Source organism: Rhinoraja longicauda, chromosome 37 (genome assembly GCF_053455715.1).
Source record: "Rhinoraja longicauda isolate Sanriku21f chromosome 37, sRhiLon1.1, whole genome shotgun sequence".
NCBI lineage: Eukaryota > Metazoa > Chordata > Chondrichthyes > Rajiformes > Arhynchobatidae > Rhinoraja > Rhinoraja longicauda.
In genome coordinates this window covers 9,353,345-9,376,348 of record NC_135989.1, presented here as the reverse complement: position 1 = coordinate 9,376,348, position 23,004 = coordinate 9,353,345, and the positions used below count along the sequence as shown (strand labels likewise).

The 23,004-nt window shown below is 44.2% G+C and overlaps 1 protein-coding gene across 1 annotated transcript in view; it reads left to right on the top strand.

Moving 5' to 3' along the window:
* The window catches only part of gpr108 (G protein-coupled receptor 108), a 47,483-nt gene that overhangs the window by 11,479 nt on the left and 13,000 nt on the right, over positions 1 to 23,004 (top strand). Inside the window, exons 3-12 of the mRNA XM_078429521.1 lie at positions 2,002 to 2,052; positions 3,199 to 3,290; positions 5,026 to 5,186; positions 6,163 to 6,239; positions 9,306 to 9,374; positions 9,460 to 9,567; positions 10,375 to 10,508; positions 12,882 to 12,957; positions 16,670 to 16,743; positions 18,953 to 19,070. Coding sequence (XP_078285647.1) covers positions 2,002 to 2,052; positions 3,199 to 3,290; positions 5,026 to 5,186; positions 6,163 to 6,239; positions 9,306 to 9,374; positions 9,460 to 9,567; positions 10,375 to 10,508; positions 12,882 to 12,957; positions 16,670 to 16,743; positions 18,953 to 19,070 — 960 coding nt within the window. The remainder of the gene's footprint in view (positions 1 to 2,001; positions 2,053 to 3,198; positions 3,291 to 5,025; positions 5,187 to 6,162; positions 6,240 to 9,305; positions 9,375 to 9,459; positions 9,568 to 10,374; positions 10,509 to 12,881; positions 12,958 to 16,669; positions 16,744 to 18,952; positions 19,071 to 23,004) is intronic.

Below are 23,004 nucleotides of genomic sequence, written 5' to 3'. Positions count from 1 at the left end.
CTGCCTGTCACGCTGAGTTACTGTGTGTCTTTTTGTGTCTATGTGGCACACAGCAGGATGTGAGGGGAAAGCGTTTCAAAGCGATGAAGTCAACATTGATAGTGTGATGAGTAGTTCAAGATTCACAAACAATGTTGTGCTGTTGCTGCAAGTAAGAATTTGAGTTTCGTTTATTGTCACGCGTACAGATATTGTCACGCGTACAGAGAGAGGTACAGTGAAAAGCTTTTGTTGCGTGCTAACCAGTCAGCGGAAAGACAATACATGATTGCAATCGAGCCCTCTGCAGTGTTCAGATACATGATAAAGGGACTAACGTGAATAATGTTTAGTGCAAGATAAAGTCCAGATTCATTGTTTTGACCCGCTGAGTAACTCCAGCATTTTGTGTCTGACCCGCTGAGTTATTCCAGCATTTTTTATCTACCTAGGATGATAGCAAAGGTGCAAAGGCCTTTATTCTCCTCGTGTCTAGCTGGTCTCGATAATGAAATATTGCACTATTTGGATGAGTTTAAAAGAAGTGGGTAAAAAATGAGTTTGGGAGAATGAATGATCCTAATGAAATATACAAGATCCTTTTGTGGGGGGACGGGGGGGGGGGGGGGGGGCGTGACAGACCAAATTCCGTTGATGTCACGAGTAGGAGAATCTTATATGAGGGAACATTGTTGCAAGATTAGGGCACCGTTATGTCAAATCTGTGGTGTGCAGAAACTTCTCTTGGAGACCGGTGAATGGTTAGAATTCTCTACCCCAAAGGTGATGAAGGCAGATCATTTAAGCATTTAAAGCAATAGTATATATTTCTTGTTAAAGATCACAGCGCCGGAGACACGGATTTGATCCTAATCTCAGGTGCTGTCTTTGTGGAGTTTGCACTTTCTCCCTGTGACCATGTGGGCTTCCTTCAGGTGCTCCGATTTCCTCTCACTTCCCAAACACATGCGGGTTTGTAGATTAATTGTCCTCCAAATTGTCGCTAGTGCTTAGGAAGTGGATGCGGAAGTGGGATAACATAGAACTAGGGTGAATGGGTAATCAGTCGTTGGCTTGGGTCAAAGGGCTTTTTTCCATGCTTTTTCTTTAAACTAAATCAAATATTGAGGGCTGTGGGGAACGGGCACAGAAGAGGAGATGAGGCCAGGTGCAGACCATCCATGTCATCTGGATTTATGGTACGGTTCTGAGGGACTGAGTTCCAGAATGTTCTAACGTGCTCCAGAGGCTGTGTTGCCGTGCCATCATTTTATGTAATCTATCTATCTAAAACTCTTGTTTGGTTGTTTGTTTGTTCCTGAACTACAGCCAAAACGGTACACGATAGCGCGACAATTGTAGGCCCACCTTACTCACCGTCGTCCCTTTGGTGCTAATGGAAGAAGTTTCATTGAAATCGGTGTTATATTTTTTAAGTTATTCACATTTTAAAGTTTAAATCTATCTCCTAGGGAGGGGGGAGTTGGGGGGATGAGGGAGGGTGGGAGGAGGATGGAGGAAGGGAGGGGGAGGATGGAGAAAGGGAGGGGGAGGGAGGAAGGATAAGTGGGGTTGTGGGGGATGGAGGGGAGCGGGGGAGGGGCGGGATGGGAGGTGGGGAGAGGCTGGGGGGTTGAAAGTGCTGCATCAATGCAGGAGAGGTTTGGGCCCAACGGGTCCACTTGGTGTAGTACAAATATCATATGCGGAAACATGATAAACCGCAGATGCTAGAATCCTGAGCCAAACACAAAGTGCTATGAGCCTTCTGAGTCTGAAGATGGGTTCCGACACAAAACGTCACCCTCTAGATAATGCTTGGTCCACAAGTTCCTGCAGCACTTTGTGTTTTAAATGCAGCATGTGGTTCTGAGAGGTGTCGCGACAGCAACAAAGAGAATTTTGCACTGTACTTAAGTTCCTGCTCATTAATATTAAAATTTGATAGCAGTTTATTGTTTTTTTAAAAATTGCTAATGTATATTTTTCTTTGTCTCTCTCCCCATGTATAAAAAAACTCAGATTGGATTCAGCCTTTCAAAACCAAAGACTGAAGGTGTGACACCATATGCCGTGAGTGCTACTGAAGAGATTGTGCAACACATTTGGAGCCCAGAATATACTGAAGTGCATTGCTGTCAATTATGTGCTTTTTAATCACAGTCACGGTCCAAAATAAGAATAGCACCAGCCTATTTCAACATTTAAAAAACTGCCTATAACACTTGCTTTTTTTGTTGTTAATTGAAGACTAACTTGTCTAAGAAATAAACAGCACAATAATAGGGTGTTTAGCCCAAATGTGCTATTTATCTATAATGTCTCGTTTCATTCTATCTATCTTAACATGGCTGTCCGGTGCATCTTTCCATTTCTGTTTCCCTCGTCTTTGAAACCTCTAAGCTTGCTTCACTACTGACTAACACACTGGATCACAAAAACCTCTTGGCCTCTTTCAATGCCCAGGCATCAACTGTAACACACAGAGAACAGACAAGATGTTATTTTATCATCCCTTCTAAAAGATGGCATTTGCAACATTACGAGGAATGATAGAGCCGCTGTCTCACAGCGCCAAATACCTGGATTCAATCCCAACCTCGGGTGCTGTCTGTGTCGAGATTGCACGTTGCCCCTCTAGCTATGTTGGGTTTTTTCCGCATGCTCCTGTTTCCTTCCCCCACCCCTAATATATTCGGGGATTGTAGGATGATTTGCTTCTCTAAATTGCCCCTGGTGTGTAGGGAGTGGATGCGAAAGTGGGATAACATAGAACTAGTGTGAACAGATGATTGATGGTCGTGTGGATTTGGTGAGCCAGAGAACATGTCTCCATCAATGATCAGTCAATATTGTGCTCATGTATGTGATGCGATTTGACCATCCGGTCTTCTAACTCTAGTCGTGGTGGTGGAGAACAGAGAAGAGAGTGTTCACCCATTCACATCAGTTCTATGTTATCCCACTTTCCATCCACTCCCTACACACCAGGGGCAATTTACAGAGGCCAATTAACCTACAAACCCACACATCATCAGGATGTGGGAGAAAACCGGAGGAAACACAGGGAGAATGTCCAAACTCCCCACAGACAATACCTGAGATCACGAATGAACCCGGGTCTCTGGCGCTGTGCGGCAGCAGCTCTACCAGCCGCGCCACGGTACTGCCCTCTTCCTTACGCTTCCAACGCTTAATAAGGTTATGTTTCTGCAACAGGCGGACAACTCTGACATGTGTTTGCTGAGGAAGTACAACAATCCCAACGGTGAATCCATCATCCTCTTTCGGTTTGACTTGAAGAACAATACGTAAGTATTTTCTGACGTAGGAAATTCTATTCTCTGTAAAATGTTGGGAGGGGACTTGCGTTAATATTTCTCATTTGTATCCTTGTAACTGTAGTGAATGACTGGGCTTTAGGTTTTATGGGCAAGAGATTGTCTTTGGGGCTGCCATCTTCTAAAGCCAGAACTAGCAGAGTAATGTAAAAACATGCTAGATACTTCTGGTATGGCATCCTTAGCCAAGAGTTGCCCAAATGTTGATTTTAAATGCTGGGGGTTTACTGTAATAGTAACTCAGTGTGGGATTCCTGGAATGTTAAATAGGGAATTAATAACAGGTGAAAAGGTAATAGAAGATAATTTAAATCTATACTTTGCATCAGTCTAAATGCAGATAGCATTGCAGGTATTTAAAGGATGGACTAGTTTTAACTAGCCTGGAAAAGCTTGGAACAATCCCTATGTTTCGGGTCAGGTATTAGAAAAACAAATGAGACTAATTTATTTTAATTTAGAGATGCAGCGTGGAAACAGGTCCTAGACTGTGGAACAGCATCCCTCTCCCCATCAGAACTGCCCCCTCCATCGACTCCTTTAAGTCCAGGCTCAAAACCTATTTCTACTCCCTAGCGTTTGAGGCTCATTGAGGAGGCGCTGTGAACTGTTTTGTATGTGCTGTTATTTTTGTGTGCTACTGTATGTTTCATTTTTTTCCTATTAAAAATTGACTTGACTTGACTTCAGCCCACTGATTCCTGGAATTTAGAAGATTGAGGGGGGATCTTATAGAAACTTACAAAATTCTTAAGGGGTTGGACAGGCTAGATGCAGGAAGATTGTTCCCGATGTTGGGGAAGTCCAGAACAAGGGGTCACAGTTTAAGGATAAGGGGGAAGTCTTTTAGGACCGAGATGAGAAAGTTTTTTTTCACACAGAGAGTGGTGAATCTGTGGAATTCTCTGCCGCAGAAGGTAGTTGAGGCCAGTTCATTGGCTATATTTAAGAGGGAGTTAGATGTGGCCCTTGTGGCTAAAGGGATCAGGGGGTATGGAGAGAAGGCAGGTACGGGATACTGAGTTGGATGATCAGCCATGATCATATTGAATGGCGGTGCAGGCTCGAAGGGCCGAATGGCCTACTCCTGCACCTATTTTCTATGTTTCTATCTATGTTTCTATGATTCCACGCCGACCATCGATCTATACACTAGTTCTATGTTCTCCCAGTTTCACATCCTAAACACTTGGGGCAATTTACAGAAGTTAATTAATCTAAAACCCGCACTGTTAATTTTGTAAACATATAGACTTTGACGACTGTGTGTGTTAATAAAGCTAAGGAAACTCACTGATGTGGGATGAAAATCCAGGGATTTCAATAGTGGAATTCATAGAATCATTGAAAATTGTAGCACTAAATATCTTGGTGGGCATGGGCATGTTGTGCAGAAGGGCCTGTTTCCCTGTAGTATGACTCAATGACTCTAAAAGAAGACCATTCAGCATGTTGTATCTACCCTGACCAAAATATAACTGTTTAGACTAACACCACTTCTTGGCTCTGGTGCATAGCCCTGGAGGCATTCGGTGCTTATCCAGATAATTTAATAATACATTCAGTGTTTCTGTTGCTTCAGCTACCCTTTCAGACCAAGCCCGAACATTCTTTGGGTGCAAACATTCTCAAATCTACCCTCTATTTTCAACTCTACTCACAACCTCTTTCCTTGAACATTAAAATTGAAATTCTGCATCGACAGAGTTTCTATGAAGAAGTCTGGCCAACAAACGCAGTTGTTGATATCGGTGCCGATCGATGGAAAAGATTCGGCTCTTGATGGCACAGCAAGTGTAAAGAAAGAAGAGAAACCAGTGCAGGACAAAGGGAAAAAAGTAAAAGACCAGAAGGTGCAACCTTCAGGTAATGAGCTGCATTTTTCTCTCGTCTTTTCAAACTCCATACAGACAGCACCCGTAGTCAGGATCAAGCTTGGCTCTCTGGTGTTGTTAGGTAGCAACTCTACCACTCTGCCACCATGCTGCTCTTGTCCAGCACTATCAACAAGCTAAATGCAGTATTTGAGAAAGTCAGGCAGCATCTGTGGATGGAATAGACTGGTGACGTTTGGAGTTGGGACCCTTCCTCAGACAAGCGCTGACGACTGGCCTAAACACGGTAAGAGGTCAGCCTGCCAGATTACAACGGCACCTCCCTTGTCAATTGGTTACAATATTGGGATTGTTACTGAGTGAGCAAAGGGGGTGAGGTTGAAGTGGGTAAGGGGAATGGAGAGGTGGTGATGGTCGATGTCGCAGCGGCAATTGGAAATGAAAAGGTCTAGGAAGGGTAGAAAGACAGCAGGGGGAGTTCAGGAGGAGGAGGAGGAATGGTGTAGACAGGAGAAGGGGTCATCACTGGGAGGTGAGGAATCCTCGACAGGGAAATGGACCCAGAGGCGGAGGCAACAGAGTCTGAAGAAGAGTCCCGACCTGAAATGTTGCTTGGCCATTCCATCCACAGTTGCTGCCTGACCCGCTGAGTTCTTCTGGTATTTTGTGCTTTGACCAATGCAATGTTTCACCTATTCAGCAACTTAACCCCTTGACAGCCAAACATGCAACCGTGGGAACGAGAAATAGCAATACTTCCAACAACAGCATATTCATGCTAAATGTTCTAGGTTGTGATGCAGTAGCTTGATATCCTTGGACCTTCATTTCCCCAAAGTTTAGTACAAGAGGTGGTCGCATTGAGGGAGTAGATGCAGGGAAGGTCCAGAACCATGTAGTACACTCTCAAAATAAGAAGTCAGCCATTCAGCATGAGAACAAATTTCCATATAGAAGCATTCATTTTTGTAAAACAAACCTTTCATGTTGAAATTCTGTCTCATTAGGCAAAACCAGAAGAAAAAGAGCAACGGAAAATAATAAAAGCAAAGAACTGAAGAAAGGAAAAGTGGAAACTAAAAAGGTTAGTCTGATTAACTTGATATTGGAATCTGATGGCCTCCGCAGAAAAGATGAATACCAGGTGGTTGACTAACTTCATGATGGCATAGCCTGTATTATACACCAAACAAGAATCAGCAGAAAGACACAAGATTTCAGCACTAGTTGGCAGATGGCCAACTTATAAAATCATTTATAAAATCATTTTTCGTCTTTCTTGCAGTATGCCAGTATGAGTTGCCATTTCTCACTTTAATGTACAATGTGGTTCTTGAACTCTATGTTCAATTCTACCATCGGGAAGAATGTGAAAACAGTGACCATTAGGTTCAAGGATAGCTCCTTCCCAGTATAGCTGCTTCTTAACGCCACACAACACTAACTTCAGCAACTATGGACTCTCCTTGGTTCCACTAAGGACTTTTTTTAACATTATATATTACAGTTATTAATGTATTGGAATTTTAAAAGTTGTTATATATTGTCTAAAGCATTTGCAGGCCTGTTTAGCTGTTGCATTGAATTTCATTGTTAGAAACATAGAAAAATAGGTGCAGGAGTAGGCCATTCAGCCCTTCGAGCCAGCACCGCCATTTAGAAGGATGAGGGGGGGATCTTATTGAAACATATAAGATAATTAGGGGATTGGACACATTAGAGGCAGGAAACATGTTCCCAATGTTGGGGGAGTCCAGAACAAGGGGCCACAGTTTAAGAATAAGGGGTAGGCCATTTAGAACGGAGATGAGGAAGAACTTTTTCAGTCAGAGAGTGGTGAAGGTGTGGAATTCTCTGCCTCAGAAGGCAGTGGAGGCCAGTTCGTTGGATGCTTTCAAGAGAGAGCTGGATAGAGCTTTTAAGGATAGCGGAGTGAGGGGGTATGGGGAGAAGGCAGGAACGGGGTACTGATTGAGAGTGATCAGCCATGATCGCATTGAATGGCGGTGCTGGCTCGAAGGGCTGAATGGCCTACTCCTGCACCTATTGTCTATTGTCAATATGATCATGGCTGATCATCTGAAATCGTACCCCGTTCCTACTTTCTCCACATATTCCTTGCGCCCTAAAAGCTAAATCTAACTCCCCCTTGACTCTTCCATTATCAGTACTGATAACAATGAAGCAGTTATGAGCCAGAGAGTAATACGGCACAGAAGCAGCTCATGTCGACCGAGATGCCCCATCTAAGCTATTCCCATTTACCTACATCGGGCCCATATCCCTCTAAACCTTCCTATCCATTTACCTGTGCAAACGTTTTTTTTAATGATGTTATAGTACCTGCCTCCACCACCTCCTCTGGCAGCAAGTTCCATATACCCACCACCGGTGACTATACAGGTCGGGGACTTATACTGGAACTTAGTCGGAACGTTGGTCTTGAAAGACCCAGGATTTATGTTTATGGTCTGAGGTTTTTTGCTAATTTTTGTGATCTGGCTGTCATTGGCTCCATTAACATACAGCACTTGCTATGGTAAGAACTTATTCTCTTTTCATAGAGGATTTGTTCGCTCCTGTTGGTGTCACTTCGAAAGGACTTCTGGCATGGCACCAGCACCTGTGAGACCATCAAGCTGCATGAACAGCCATTTGTTTTAAAACATTCCCACATGCAGTCAAACCAAGTAGCAATTTTGGATTATTCATTGAACTCCATAGATAAATTAAAGATTGGTTAGTACATGTATGATTATGGTCAAAGCTGAAATTTAAAATATTTTTTAAAAGAAAATTTTTATTTTGAAATATTCGTGTAACAAAATTACAATGAGCATTAAATGTGTTGGGCAAGAATGCTCAGCATTAATTGTAGCCTAGTATGCCATTTTAAAACCTTCAGGAGACGGAGACCTGTGCTCGATCTTGTACTCGGGTGCTGTCTGTGTGGAGTTTGCATGTTCTAGCTGCGACCGCGTGGGTATCCCCGGATGCCGCGGATTCCTCCCGTGTCCCATAAATGTGTGGGTCAGTAGGTTAATTGGCCTCCGTAAATTGTCCTCAGCATGTGGTTAAGGGATTGAATCTGAGGGGAGTTTAGATTTTTAGATTTAGAGATACAGCGCGGAAACAGGCCCTTCGGCCCACTGGGTCCACGCCGCCCAGCGATCCCCGCACATTAACACTATCCTACACCCACTAGGGACAATTTTTTTTAAACATTTGCCCAGCCAATTAACCTACGTACCTGTACGTCTTTGGAGTGTGGGAGGAAACCGAAGATCTCAGAGAAAACCCACGCAGGTCACGGGGAGAACGTACAAACTCCGTACAGACGGCGCCCGTAGTCATGATCGAACCTGAGTCTCCGGCGCTGCATTCGCTGTAAGGTAGCATTGCGCCACCGTGCCGCCAGTTGATGAGAATGTGGGGAAAATAAAAATATAAGCTCAGTGCAGATGGGTGGTTGATAGTCAGCACTGACTCAGTGGGCCAAAGGGCCAGTGTTGTATGCCACTATTTCTAACTCACTGACATTGTTCAATTCTTACTGTTTTAACACTTGCCATCATGTAGCAGCGAATATTAGTTATTGTGAGTAAACCATAGTAGTTAACATGTGTAAACCAGGTATCTAAAATTTAACAAGGCATGATCCTACAAGCAGCAAGTTGATGTAAGAAAATAACTGCAGATGCTGGTACAAATCGAAGGTATTTCACAAAATGCTGGAGTAACTCAGCAGGTCAGGCAGCATCTCAGGAGAGAAGGAATGGGTGACGTTTCGGGTCTGAAGAAGGGTCTCGACCCGAAACGTCGTCCATTCCTTCTCTCCTGAGATGCTGCCTGACCTGCTGAGTTACTCCAGCATTTTGTGAAATAACCAGCAAGTTGATGTTCAGTGAGTAATGATTTTTTGGTAACCACTTGTTAAGCTAGAATTGCTAAAAGGGACTAAAATGGAATATCTGGTTACACAGCACCCTGAGGAGTTGTATACATCAGATGAGGTATAATACGGGCTGCATTTTTGGTGCTTTTGATAACATCCTGAGAATGATAGAGCCATTCGCTGTTTGCCTGTTCATTGGTGCTCAGTTTGCTTGGTGCCTCCCGTCAAGGCTCTTTCCTTTATTCCTCCCCCTAGAGGGTAAAACCGGAAATGCATGAAGAAACCTTTAAGCTGAGAAAAGTGAATGGTTCCTACAGCTTCAAAGTAAGAAACTTTTTCTTTAAAAATTTGAAATTAATTGTAAAGCTATTGGCTTGATTACAATAATTTAACGTTTTCTCGTTTGCAGTTCCATATGACGGTTCCATCACCAAATGTGCAAGGACTTTATTCACTCCGCTTTCACAATTGCTATGAGGCACAATCGGGGAACAAGATTGTTCCATTCGATATGACTGTAAGTACGTAAGGGGATGCAGGGATGGGATAGAAAGTTTTTACTCTTCCTAAAAGCCCCAATGCATATATTTTCCAAAGTGTCTTACCAGAACCAAGTAGATGATAAAACAAGCATAATCTAATTGTGTAGGAAGGAACTTCCTTCTGCAGTTGTACAGGGCCCTAGTGAGACCGCACCTGGAGTACTGTGTGCAGTTTCGGTCTCCAAATTTGAGGAAGGATATTCTTACTATTGAGGGCGTGCAGCGTAGGTTTACTAGGTTAATTCCCGGAATGGCGGGACTATCATATGTTGAAAGACTGGAGCGACTAGGCTTGTATACACTGGAATTTAAAAGGATGAGAGGAGATCTTATCGAAACGTATAAGATTATTAAGGGGTTGGACACGTTAGAGGCAGGAAACATGTTCCCAATGTTGGGGGAGTCCAGAACAAGGGGCCACAGTTTAGGAATAAAGGGTAGGCCATTTAGAACTGAGATGAGGAAAAACTTTTTCAGTCAGAGAGTTGTGAATCTGTGGAGTTCTGTGGAGGGTAGGCAGTGATTCAGAACGGAATCTGCCAGTCTGTGTCGCTGTTGTTTTTGAGTGGAGATACTAGCACTGACTGGCCAGTTCCATTCCCAGCCCACATTGGGGACTAAACCTAAAATGATCTAAACCTAGAAACCTAGAAGGCCTCACACTAAGCACAAGTTGTAAAAAAAATCAGCGTGGTTATGTTTTGCATTACAGTTATTGTTATCAATATACAAACAGGTTATAGCATCTCATATATTTTAAACTTGTATAATTTGTTTCTTAGGTTGAGATCACAGCAAAAAATCCTCGGAACTATCTTTCTGCGGGTGAAATCCCATTGCCACTGCTGTACCTGATTATGGCTGGATTCTTCTTTACTGCAGCCTTATTCTGGGTTTATCTACTTCTTAAACACAGGTAAAGCAGTTTTGCCACACAGTGTTTAAACTGTGCGTGTGGAATACGTTGCACTGAAGTATTTCTCATCATTGAGATGTTGGCCTCCCTAACAAGATCAGCATTTATTACCCATCCCTACAGCTGGGTTCTTGTTGTGCTTCTCAGAGGGAACTGTACTGATGTGGGGTTTTAGTCTTGTGTAAGCCCAGTGTTCGGCATGGACATTGTGGGCCGAAGGGCCCGTGCTGCACTGTTCCATAGACCCGGCCCTGTGCTATACTGTCCTATGATCAGTACAGGCCTTCGTGTCTGTGCCAAATATGATGCCGAGTTCAACTGATCTCATCTGACTGTTCATGATCCGTATCACTCTATTCCCAACTTCTATATTCCCAACTTCCATAAAAGACTTAAACACCACTATCGTATCTGCCCCCACCACAATTGGTGATGTGATCCAGGCCCTCACTACTTTGTGTTTTGAACAAAAAAGACTTGCCCTGCGCATGTCCTTTAAACTTTCCCTTTCTCACCTTAAAGCTATGCCCTCCAGCTTTGGACATTTCCACCCGGAGGAAAGGTTCTGACTGTCTACCCTATCTATGCCTTGCCTACTGTCTACCCCATATTTTATATACTTCTATTAAGTCTCCCCTCAACCTGTGATGTCCAGTTCAGATGTTTTATGTAAATCAGGCAAGATGTGTCACCTTGCTTCCCGAAGTGAGACTTATGAACCAGATGTGTTTTGCTGCAATTCTTTATTTTCCTCGTACCCACATTTTAATTTCAGGTTTATCTTTAGGAGTTGAATTTTAATTTCTCATCTGCTGGGGTGGAATTTTAATTAGTATCAGAGGGTGCTTAGCCCAGGTATTAAGCTCAAAAGTTCTCGGAGCAGAATTAGGCCATTCGGCCCATCGTCTACTCTGCCATTCAATCATGGCTGATCTATCTTTCCCTCTCAACCCCATTCTCCCGCCTTCTCCCCATAATCTCTGCCACCCTTACTAACCAGGAATCTGTGAATCTCCACCTTAAAAATATCCATTGACGGCCTCCACAGCCAACCGTGGCAATGAAATACACAACATTCCAACCCTCTGACTAAGGAAATTCCTCCTCATCTCCTTTCTAAAGGTACGTCCTTTTATTCTGAGACTATGGCCTCTAGTCCTAGACTCTCCCAGTAGTGGAAACATCCTCTCCACATTCACTCTATCCAGGCCTTTCACTGTTCGGTAAACTAATCCAGTAATGTGGTCACAATTATCATAACCCTTAAATTCCCATAAAGAATCATTTAATAATGATGTAATAACTTGTCCCGAATCATGATGTAGTTACATAGGTGATGTTGCATAAAAGTTGTAGTGACGTTGCGTAGAAGTTCACCTGCAGCATGTTTACATTAATGATGAGCTGAATGTCTTCAAAGTGGCCCCTTTGTCACAATGTTGGAACCATCGAGGGGGGGGGGGGGGGAGGGAACGAGTTCTGAGGGGAGTTATAGTTCAAATCCTAATAAAATAAGCCTTTTTATGTAATGTAATAATATCTCTCTTTGTGTTACCTTTAAAACATTTTCTTTCCTCTTATTTCCTCCAGAACACTATTTAACAATGTTAAAATTGAAAGGTCCCGATTTACAACTTTTCGAGTTTTAATCAGCGCTCTCTGTTTTGAAACACTGAATATTAAGGTTGAGGTTAGGTAATGTCAAGGTACGGGTTAACAGGGCCAGGAGGGAATTGTGTGTCTACAAAAAAGATTCCAGACATTCCCCCCCCCCCCCCCCCACCCAAAACAAAAGCGCATGGCATTCCCAGATAATCATATAAATGTTGCTTAACAAAGTAGGTGTATTTGCAATATTGCTCTTCAAAAGAATCTTATACAAGTTCATAAGTGACAGGAGCAGGCTGGCTTGTACTTACAAGCCCATTCAGCCCATCAAGTGTATGTCATCCAATCATGGCTGATCTATCTTTCCCTCTCGCCCCCATCCGCCTACCTTCTCCCCATAACCCCTGACACCCTTACTAATCAAGATTACAGGTGCTCCTCAGCTACCGATGGGGTTCCGTTCCGAGAAACCCATCGGAAATCGAAAGTATTGTAAGTCGCAATGCATTGTAATACACGTCATCACGTGGCCGGAAGCGAGCAGCGGTTCGCTACGGGTCACTGCCGTTTGCACCAACGCCAAGTCGAACTATGGCAAGTCGAGACATCGTAAGCCGGGGAGCACCTGTATCTTAATCTAAAAGTAATGGGCTGCATGTGTGTATTCCCTCTCTGCTGTCCATACCAACATTCATTCTTGATCGTTACTTAAGGTTAAGTCTTTGTTATAAAACTATTGATGCACTGTAATATTGTATCCCCTAGGGAAAGTGTGTTTAAAATCCACTGGCTGATGGCTGCCCTGGCATTCACCAAGTCGATCTCCATACTGTTCCATGCTGTAAGTACAAGGATGTGAACATAACTAAATTACGATGGCACTCATTTCAAACTAGTCTCTGCGGTTCCCGTTAAAAGTACTTGGATTAGCTTTCTCGTTGGCCCAGATTTGAAAGCTGGTGTGGCAGAAGTGGTTCAGCCACAAGCCAGCCTGCGGGCCTGAGAAGCTCGGCCAGGTTAGCTGAGATTAGACGGATTAGGCTGCAGCAAATATCCTTCACAGGGAAAGCTGCAGCAGATCGTAAATGTAGCATATTTGCTTGTCCCCTCCAGTCGCCTGTGCTGGAGTATTGAAGTCTGGTTCCATTGTGGCAGCCTTCTCTTGTACGACCTTGTATGCTTGGATACAAAGGATTGAGACTGTAACATGTAGCTGCTCACCTCTTCCCAAGGACAATTAGAAATGGGCATACTGTATATAGGGGCCCGAGGATATTACATTCGATATGGGTCCAAATACTGAGACACAGATCCCAAAAGTGATTATGAAAAATAACTTAAACTAAAAGCAGGCATGAGACACTAATACAGTCTGAGTTCCAGTAGTCTCTAACTGTTAATTACTTTACATTATATGTATCGATGAACTAGATGAGGTACTATCACAGCATTTAAGAAACATTTAAGTGTGTTTATATTTGTAAAATTGAACCCTCAGCATTCCAGACTCTGCTGGCGCTGATTTGTTGCATTTCACAATTCTTTTGTGGAGAAACTTTTGATTATCGGTTAATGCCTGGTGTGATCCCGCAAGTTCAGAGCGGCTGCTTCAAAGCCCCAGCAACCTGGGCCTGGGCCTGTGCCTGAATTTTGTGCACTGTTTTGTTCGGAGATTGCATGTTCATCCTGTGTTCATCATGGGTTTCCCCTAGACGTTTGAGCTTCCTTCCACGTTTAAGAAACATTTAGACAGGTACATGGATAAGACAGGTTTGGAGGGATATGGGCCAACGCAGGCAGGTGGGACTAGTGTAGCTGGGACATGTTGGCCGGTGTGGGCAAGTTGGGCCAAAGGGCCTGTTTCCATGCTGTAAGACACTATGACTGTGAATGTCTATCGACAGTAGTGCTGGAGGGGGCAGTGTATGTATGCCTGGGCTCATTGCAGTCTATTTCACAGTAAGCCAAGATCATAAAACGTAGAGTGAAGGAAAAAGAACCTTTGATGGAAACAACGACTAATTCCACAGATAAAAGCGGGGTAATTTCACGAGAAAATGAAGTGATCGTTGAGGGCTAATTCCAAGCATGAAATTGATCTCTGTCATTTACAATGGCTTAATCACCAGGCTTGACTGACGGGGAATTGCCCAGACATCTCCTCTATTTATAGCTTTAGCAGTCGCCAGGAGTAGAAGTTCATGAAGTCCCATGGGTTGACAGGTTTATTCGTAACGGATTAGTTTATTTGTGCAACTGATCACAATCCTCTGTCCAGTAACTGATGAATTGGCAGTGAAGGAAGTCTCCTTACTGCAGAATGACCCAGCTGGGTACTAGGCCTTGGGTGTAGCAGCTGAAGCAATATTTACTTCATAAATCACAGAAACTGGCCTTTTGGCCCACCAAGTCTGCACTGAGCTTCAAGTACTCGTTTGCACTAATCCCATTGTATTTTCTCCACGTTCCCATCAACTCTTTCCTATTGAAGGTAGGCACAAAATGCTGGAGTAACTCAGCGGGTCAGGCAGCATCTCGGGTGAGAAGGAATGGGTGTCTTTCCTATTGATGGATGGAAACTCCCATCCCTATCCAAGACCACGAGAAATTGTGGACGCAGCCCAGACCATCGCACAAAACAAACTCCCATCCATTGACTCCATTTACACCTCACGCTGCCTCGGCAAGGCCGCGAGCATAATTAAGGACAAGTCTCATCTCAGCCACTCCCTCTTCTCCCCTCCCCTCCAGCAAGAGGTTCAGAAGTGTGAAAACATACATCTCCCATTCCAGGCACAGTTTCGTTCCAGCTGCGATCAGGCAACTGAACCATCCTATCGCGAAAGAACAGTCCTCAGCTCCTATCGACCTCTTTGGAGACTCTCAGACTATTTGTCATCAGACTTTACTGGACTTTATCTTGCACTAGACATGATTCCCTTTATCATGTGTCCGTATACTGTGGATGGCTCAATTGTAATCATGCATTGTCTTTCTGCTAATTGGTCAGCACGCAACAAAAGCTTTTCACTGTACCTCGGTACATGTGACACTAAACTAAACTCTCCCCAGATTCTATTGCCCACCTCCGCACTTGAAGTAAACAGGCTAAATGATATGCAGCACAAGGATGTTCGAGCAAACCAGAACACTTGGGGGAACTCGTGTAGTTGCTTAGAGAACAGCAAACTCCACGCAGACAGCTCCAGAGATCGGGAATGATCCTGGGATGCAGCAGCTCTCCTTGCTGTGCCAATGTGCTGCCTATCTTGCCGTATATTCCATAAAATGGTAGGCAGCACACCTGGTAGAGCTGCTGCCTCACAGCGGCAGGGACCCAGGTTCGATCCCGCCAACAGGTCCTGTGTATGTGGAGTTTGCGCAGTCTTGTGTGTTCTCCTGGGTTTCCTTTGGGTGCTCCAGTTTCCCGCATCCCAAAGATGTCGGTTGGTAAGTTAATTGGCCCTCTGTAAATTGTTCCTAATATGTAGGGAGTGGAGTAGAAAGTGCGATAATGTAGAAAATAGAGAAAGTGCTGGAACAACGCAACAGGTCAGGCAGCATCTCTGGAGAGCATGGATTTCTGTCATTCCAGGTCGTGACACTTCTTCAGACTGATTGGGGAGGTGGAAGGGGCAGGCCGGGGGTGAAAGCTGGAAGAGAGTTTTTTTTTTTACAAATACTTTATTCCGAAACAAAAACAAACTTACAAAGTAGTAACGCGATCAAATCACAATCTGCCTATATTGGCAGTTTACAAACAAAACAGTTAGCAAATTAAAATTCCACCAACTTTGTCAATAATACATTCGATCTCCGGCGGCGTCCAGCGTTCACGGAAGGCCTTCAGCGTCACCGTGGACATCGCGCGGTCCCTCTCCAGGGACGCGCGAGCACGGACGCAAGCCCGCAAAAGGGGCAGGCAGCCCACCTCAGTGTGGCCGCCGACTACCCCCTGCCTGGAAGTGGGACAAAGTTTGGCAAGTGATAGGTGGATACAGGCGAGGATTGGGGTTTGATCGGCAGATGGTTGGACAAAAGCCAGAGATGGAAAGACGAAAAATGGGAGGTAAGGATAGAAGCGGCGGGAAAATGTAAAGCCAGAGGAAGGAATATAGGTGGAAGGGGAAAGGGAGAAATTAGTGAGCATCCAGGTGACTAAAGGGAAAAGAAAAGAATAAAAATGGCAGAGAGGAGGGGTGTTAGTAATTGGTCATCTAAAATTGGAGAATTCAATGTTCATGCTGTTGGGTTGCAAGCTACCCAAATGAGGTAGTGGAAGGTTATGGGGAGAAGGCAGGAGAATGAGGTTAGGAGGGAGAGATATTTATATGATTAAATGGCAGAGTACACTTGATGGGCCGAATGGCCTAATTCTACTTCTATCACTTACGATCTTACGATTGTATGAGAGATAACAGAACGACTGTGAATGTGTGTTTCATGGTCGGCGTGAACTTGGTGGGCCCAACGACCTGTCTCCACGCTGCATTTTTAATTTGAACTAAAAATGTTTGCAGTCATTTTTATCATAACGATGTGTTTATTTCCAGATAAACTACTATTTCATTGCTGTCAAAGGATCTGCTATTGAAGGTTGGGCTGTGATGTACTACATTACCCATCTGTAAGTATTTATAATATAAGAAAATAACTGCAGATGCTGGTACAAATCGAAGGTATTTATTCACAAAATGCTGGAGTAACTCAGCAGATCAGGCAGCATCTCAGGAGAGAAGGAATGGGTGACGTTTCGGGTCGAGACCCTTTAAGAAGGGTCTCGACCCGAAACGTCACCCATTCCTTCTCTCCTGAGATGTTGCCTGACCTGCTGAGTTACTCCAGCATTTTGTGAATAAATACCTTCCATCTGTAAGTATTTGCTCAGCACAGGCCTTGGAGGTCCAGAGAAAGCTAAAGGTCCCGCAGCACTCAAATGCCAGTGTAAGAACTTGAAATCTGCCCACAACAGAGATTGAACCAAGACTCTGTTTGCGCCAGCAAATACTGGATTGTGTCACTGGGCCACCAAGAACATTTGGTTTAGTTTGGGTTTATTTAGAGTTTAGTTTAGGTTTATTATTGTCATGCGTACCAAAAGGTACAGTGAAAATCTTTTGTTTGCATGCTATCCAGTCAAAGAAAAGATAATGCATGATTACAATGTAGCCATCCACAGTGTACAGATAAAGGTTACACCATTTAGTGCAAGATGAAGTACGGTTAAATATAGCTCAAGGGTCTCCGATAATGTAAATGGGAGGTTACTGTGTGCTGAGGTAAATGAAGGCAGTCCCACCAGAAATGATTTTGGGACTTAGTTGAATATTAATTTCTGCCCCAGAGAAGGTTCAAGACCTGGGTGGATATGCGTCAAGTCTGCGAAGGACGACTGAAATGGTTATCTCTCCATTAAAAAAAAAAGCTGTGTCTCTGAAGTCTAAAGTCTCAGTATTATGCTGAGTTTGAGACTTCAACCCATACAAGAGTGGCACGTAGATAGGAAAGGTCAAGAGGGATATGAGCAGATGGGACTAGCTTAGATGGGGCACCTTGGTCGGCCAGGACAAGTTGGGCCAAGGGGCCTGTTTCTGTGCTGTATGACTCTGTATAAGAGCTAAAACGAGTTGTTCCCAGTGCACCTGAGGATTTGCTCTGATACTCTGTAGCATTGGCTCCCCTTGACAAGGTCACACTTTTAATGTTCTGCTGGAAATCATAAGCAACTTCAGCCATGACATGTGGGTAGCACTTGTGTCAGGTGGAGAAAGTGAACGTTCAAATATCTTTCCAAAGACTTCAGCACAAATTTTGGACCAACTCAAATGCAGTACTGAAGGTGTTTGGTGTTACTGCAGATGCAATGTTTCAGATGCGATATTAAACCAATGCCCCCTCTCTGTCCTCCTGGTGGGCTGTTTGGGAGGAGATTAGCAGAGTTCTTGGTGTTCTGGCTAATACCTTAAACTTCAGTTATCGCCCTAAAATACATGATCTCGGTGTTTATGTGAATGGGACCTTGTTGTAAGCAAATTAGGGGATGGTAGTACAACGGTAGAGCATCTGCCTTACAGCGCCAGAGACTCGGGTTCGATCCTGACTACGGGTGCTGTCTGTACGGAGTTTGTACGTTCGCCCGTGACCTGCGTGGGTTTTCTCTGAGATCTTCGGTTTCCTCCCATGCTCCAAAGACAGGCAGGTTTGTAGGTTAATTGGCTTGGTATAAAACATGTAAAATTGTCCCACGTGTGTGTAGGTTAGTGTTAACGTGTGGGGGATTGCTGGTCAGTGCGGACTCGGTGGGCCGAAGGCACTATTTCCACACTAAAGTCTCTAAATTAAACTAAACTACTTTCACGTATTTACAAATAGTGTTAACATTTAAGTTGATGTAAAGTACTTTGAGACATCTTAGATCATGAATGATGTAGTATAAATACCTTATTTTCTTTAGAAACAAAGAAACACAGATGGTGGTTAATACACAAAATGACACAAAGTGCTGGAGTAACTCGGCAGGTCAGACAGCAACTCTGGAGAACATGAATAGGTGAAGTTTCAGGTCGAGACCCTTCTTCAGATTGAACTAGTGCTCACCTAGCAACTTCAGTCTGAGGAAAGATCTCGACCTAATACATCACCTATCCAAGTTCTCCAGAGATGCTGTTTGACCCGCTGTTACTCCAGCACTTAGTGACCTTTTGCATTTTTGTTTCTTTAATGGATTTATTGGGTTGTTGAGCTTTGAAACCATTGTATAATTGTGTTAATCAAAATAATTTCACTCTGAAAGTGGCTGTAACAATTTAGCCTGCATGTTCTGTCTTGTTCCGCAGGTTGAAAGGTGCCTTATTCTTCATTACTTTGGCCCTGATTGGCACGGGCTGGGCCTTTGTGAAGTACATTCTGTCCGACAAGGACAAAAAGATATTCATGATTGTGATCCCCTTCCAGGTAAAGAAAGTAATAGTTGCAATTGGAATTCCTTTTGTGTGTACTTCTGAAGACTGTATCGAGTTTCAATAATGCATATTGATGAAGGTAATTCATGACCTAACATCGGTTACAGTTATTAAATGTTGAAAGGAAAAGGAGTTCCCATTCCCTGATGGTGGCGCAGCTAGTAGAGCCGCTGCCTCTCAGTGCCAGTGACCCTAGGTTCAATCCTGACCCTGAATTCAACGTGCTGCCTGTGTGGAGTTTGCATGTTCTCCCTGTGACTGTGCGGGTTTCTTCTGGTGTTCTGGATTCCTCCTGCAACCCAAAGATGTGCAGGTAATGGCCACTGCAAAATGCCCCTAGTGTAGAGGCGAGTAGAATGTAGAGGGATTAACGTAGGATTAGTGGAAATTGGGTGGCTGGTGAGTCTGAACTCAATGGGCTGAAGGACCTGTTTTTTTCCTGTATCTACCCATGACCTTCTTATTTTCCAAGTTCTTCCTCGGCATGCCTTGGGTTGAGATGAAAGCAGGGCATTCAGCCCAACCGATCAATGTTGGTATTTAAGCTTCACCCCAGCCTCCCACCATCTCTCGGTCTACAACTAAATCTATCCTCTGCAAAACACAAAGTCCTGGAGGAATTCAGCAGGTCAGACAGTATCTGTGGAGGGAATGAACAGATGATGTTCTGGGTCAGGATCCTACTTCAATTTGAAGGGCCTCCAATCCAAAATGTCATCTCTCCATTCCCTCCACAGATGCTCCCTGACCCGCTGAGTTATACCAGCATTGTGTGATTTGCTCAAGATTCCTGCATCTGCAATTCCTAATAATCTTCTATTCCCTTCGTCCTCATGTTTGTCCAGCCTCCCCTTAAATGCATCCTGCATTGTATACCTCAACTATTCCTTTGGCCACATGTTTGACATTTTCATCACTCTTTGGGCAAAGAAGTTCCTTAAATTTCTTTGGATTTCTGTCTATTAAGTGAATCTAGCTTTGATTTTACTGGATAGAACCATTCTCTCTCTCTCTCTCTCTCTCTATCCACACAATTAATACTTAATTATAAAAACTTGTAGAAGCAAGGAACTGCGGATGCAGGTTTACACTAAAAAGACACAAAGTGTTGGAGTAACTCAGCGGGTCAGGCAGCACCCCTGGAGAACATGGACAGGTCATGTTTTAGGTCACGACCCTTCTTCATAAAAACATTGCCTATTCGCAAAAATTACCCATTACCTATCCGCCTATTCTCAAAAATTTTGTTTGATCTTATGATATCTATACCTTCGCATCTGGAGCATCCTGCCATGTATCCTCTTTGCTGCAAGGCTCTTGCTGAGCCTCAATGGTGCTTTGTTGTCGTGGGTGTCGTGGTACACCAGTCATTGAAAGTAGGCATGCAGGTGCAGCAGGCAGTGAAGAAAGCGAATGGTATGTTGGCATTCATAGCGAGGGGATTTGAATATAGGAGCAGGGAGGTTCTGCTGCAGTTGTACAGGGCATTGGTGAGACCACACCTGGAGTATTGTGTACAGTTTTGGTCTCCTAATCTGAGGAAAGACATTCTTGCCATAGAGGGAGTACAGAGAATGTTCACCAGATTGATTCCTGGGATGGCAGGACTTTCATATGAAGAAAGACTGGATAGACTCGGCTTGTACTCGCTGGAATTTAGAAGATTGAGGGGGGATCTTGTAGAAACTTACAACATTCTTAAGGGGTTGGACAGGCTAGATGCAGGAAGATTGTTCCCGATATTGGGGAAGTCCAGAACAAGGGGTCACAGTTTAAGGATAAGGGGGATGTCTTTTAGGACCGAGATGAGAAAGTTTTTTTTCACACAGAGTGGTGAATCTGTGGAATTCTCTGCCACAGAAGGTAGTTGAGGCCAGTCCATTGGCTATATTTAAGAGAGAGTTAGATGTGGCCCTTGTGGCTAAAGGGATCAGGGGGTATGGAGAGAAGGCAGGTACGGGATACTGAGTTGGATGATCAGCCATGATCATATTGAATGGCGGTGCAGGCTCGAAGGGCCGAATGGCCTACTCCTGCACCTATTTTCTATGTTTCTATGTTTGCTACATATGCAACTGCACAGTGACATTCTTTGTGGGTATATTATACATGCAGGCGCCACTATTTTTGGCACCATTATTCAAAGTCCGGTCAGTCCGCGCACATGATGTACAAGAGCAGTCCCCGTGAACCGACCACCATCTCCTTTCCTCGCATGGCCATCTTTGTGTCCCGGGACCTTGAAGGCACTGGAGGCATTAACCCCAGTTCACCCCCCCACCGGCCCTTGTTCCTCACCTCCGCCATCTCCAGCTCCCTCCTGGATACGCCGTCCGACAAGCCTTCGGGCATCAGAAGACTGTGTCCATGGGACACCTGATGCTGCCAGCCTTGCTCCCTTTCCTATGGGATTAGTGGGTTGGAGACCTCCCAATAGGACGTATCAGCACTGTTTATTTTCCCTCATTACCTAATTTTTCCATCAACCAGTAGACTGAAGCATCCTCCTGCCTCCACTAACTCAACATCTGGGAATCAAATTAAGCCCCACTGTTCAATGACTTGCTGCACAGCACCAAGTGTTCCAGTAAACGACACGCCATGTTCTTACTGTAAACCATTAATGATCTGAACACGTTGTACTAGGTTACAAATTAATTAAACTAGTTTTAAGGAAAGAATGCACTTATCCAGGATTAAAACGAAATCCTTAAGGTCGTTTGTTGCGATATTGTGAACACGTAATGCTGTTTATGTGGAACGACCTACGTTATTGCTGCATCTTGCAATACAATTCTGTTGACCGAGCATCAGCTTGGGGGTCCTATAGGATAGGGCTTACACCATGAATGGTGAGGTCCCAGGGAGAAACGAGGACCAAAGGGACCTTGGTGTTCAATTCCAACGATCCCTGAAGCCAATGGGGATGACGAAGAAGATATATGGGATGTTTACCTTCACTAGCCAGAGCTAGGAGATTTTGTTACAAGTTATTTTTAAATGTTGGAGTATTGTGTGCAGTTCTAGTCACTCTAGCATACGATTGCTCTGGCTAGGGTGTGGAGGAGGATCACCAAGAGTTGTCTGGGCTAAAGTGTTTCAGTTGTGAGTTGAGATTGGAAAGGCTGGTTGGTATTCCTCAGAGCCAAAGAGGCTGAGGGGGATGTACGATTATCGGAGGCCTGGACAATGTAAGGCATTTTTCCATAGAGGAACCTAAGATGGAGGTATAAGGTTTTACCCAGAGGGAGGTTGGTATCTGGAATGCACTACATAACTTGTGAAGACTGAAAAAAGCATTTGAATCATCAAGGCGTGATAGGCTACAGGCCAAGTGCTTATAAAAGGGGTTAGTACAGCGGGGACTTGATGGTTGGTCTATACCAACATGATGGGCCGAAGGGTCTGTTTCTACGTTATATGACTCTGACTCTCTTATATGTGTGATGATGCCCATTAATTAGAGGATCTTGCAGTCGGAAATTTTAAGGCTAGTTACTTGTGGCTTGTGGCTGAGCACTTCAACTCCCCCTCCCATTCCCAGTCTGACCTTTCTGTCATGGGCCTCCTCCAGTGCCATAGTGAGTCCCACCGGAATTTGGAGGAACAGCACCTCATATTTCACCTGGGCAGCTTGCAGCCAAGCGGTATGAACATCGACTTCTCCAACTTTAGATAGTTCCTCTGTCCCTCTCTTCCCCTCCCCTTCCCAGATCTCCCGCTGTCTTCCTGTCTCCACCTATATCCTTCCTTTGTCTCGCCCTCCTGACATCAGTCTGAAGAAGGGTCTCGACCCGAAACATCGCCCATTCCTTCTCTCCTGAGATGCTGCCTGACCCGCTGAGTTACTCCGGCATTTTGTGAATAAATACCTTCGATTTGTACCAGCATCTGCAGTTATTTTCTTACACTAGTTACTTGCTGCT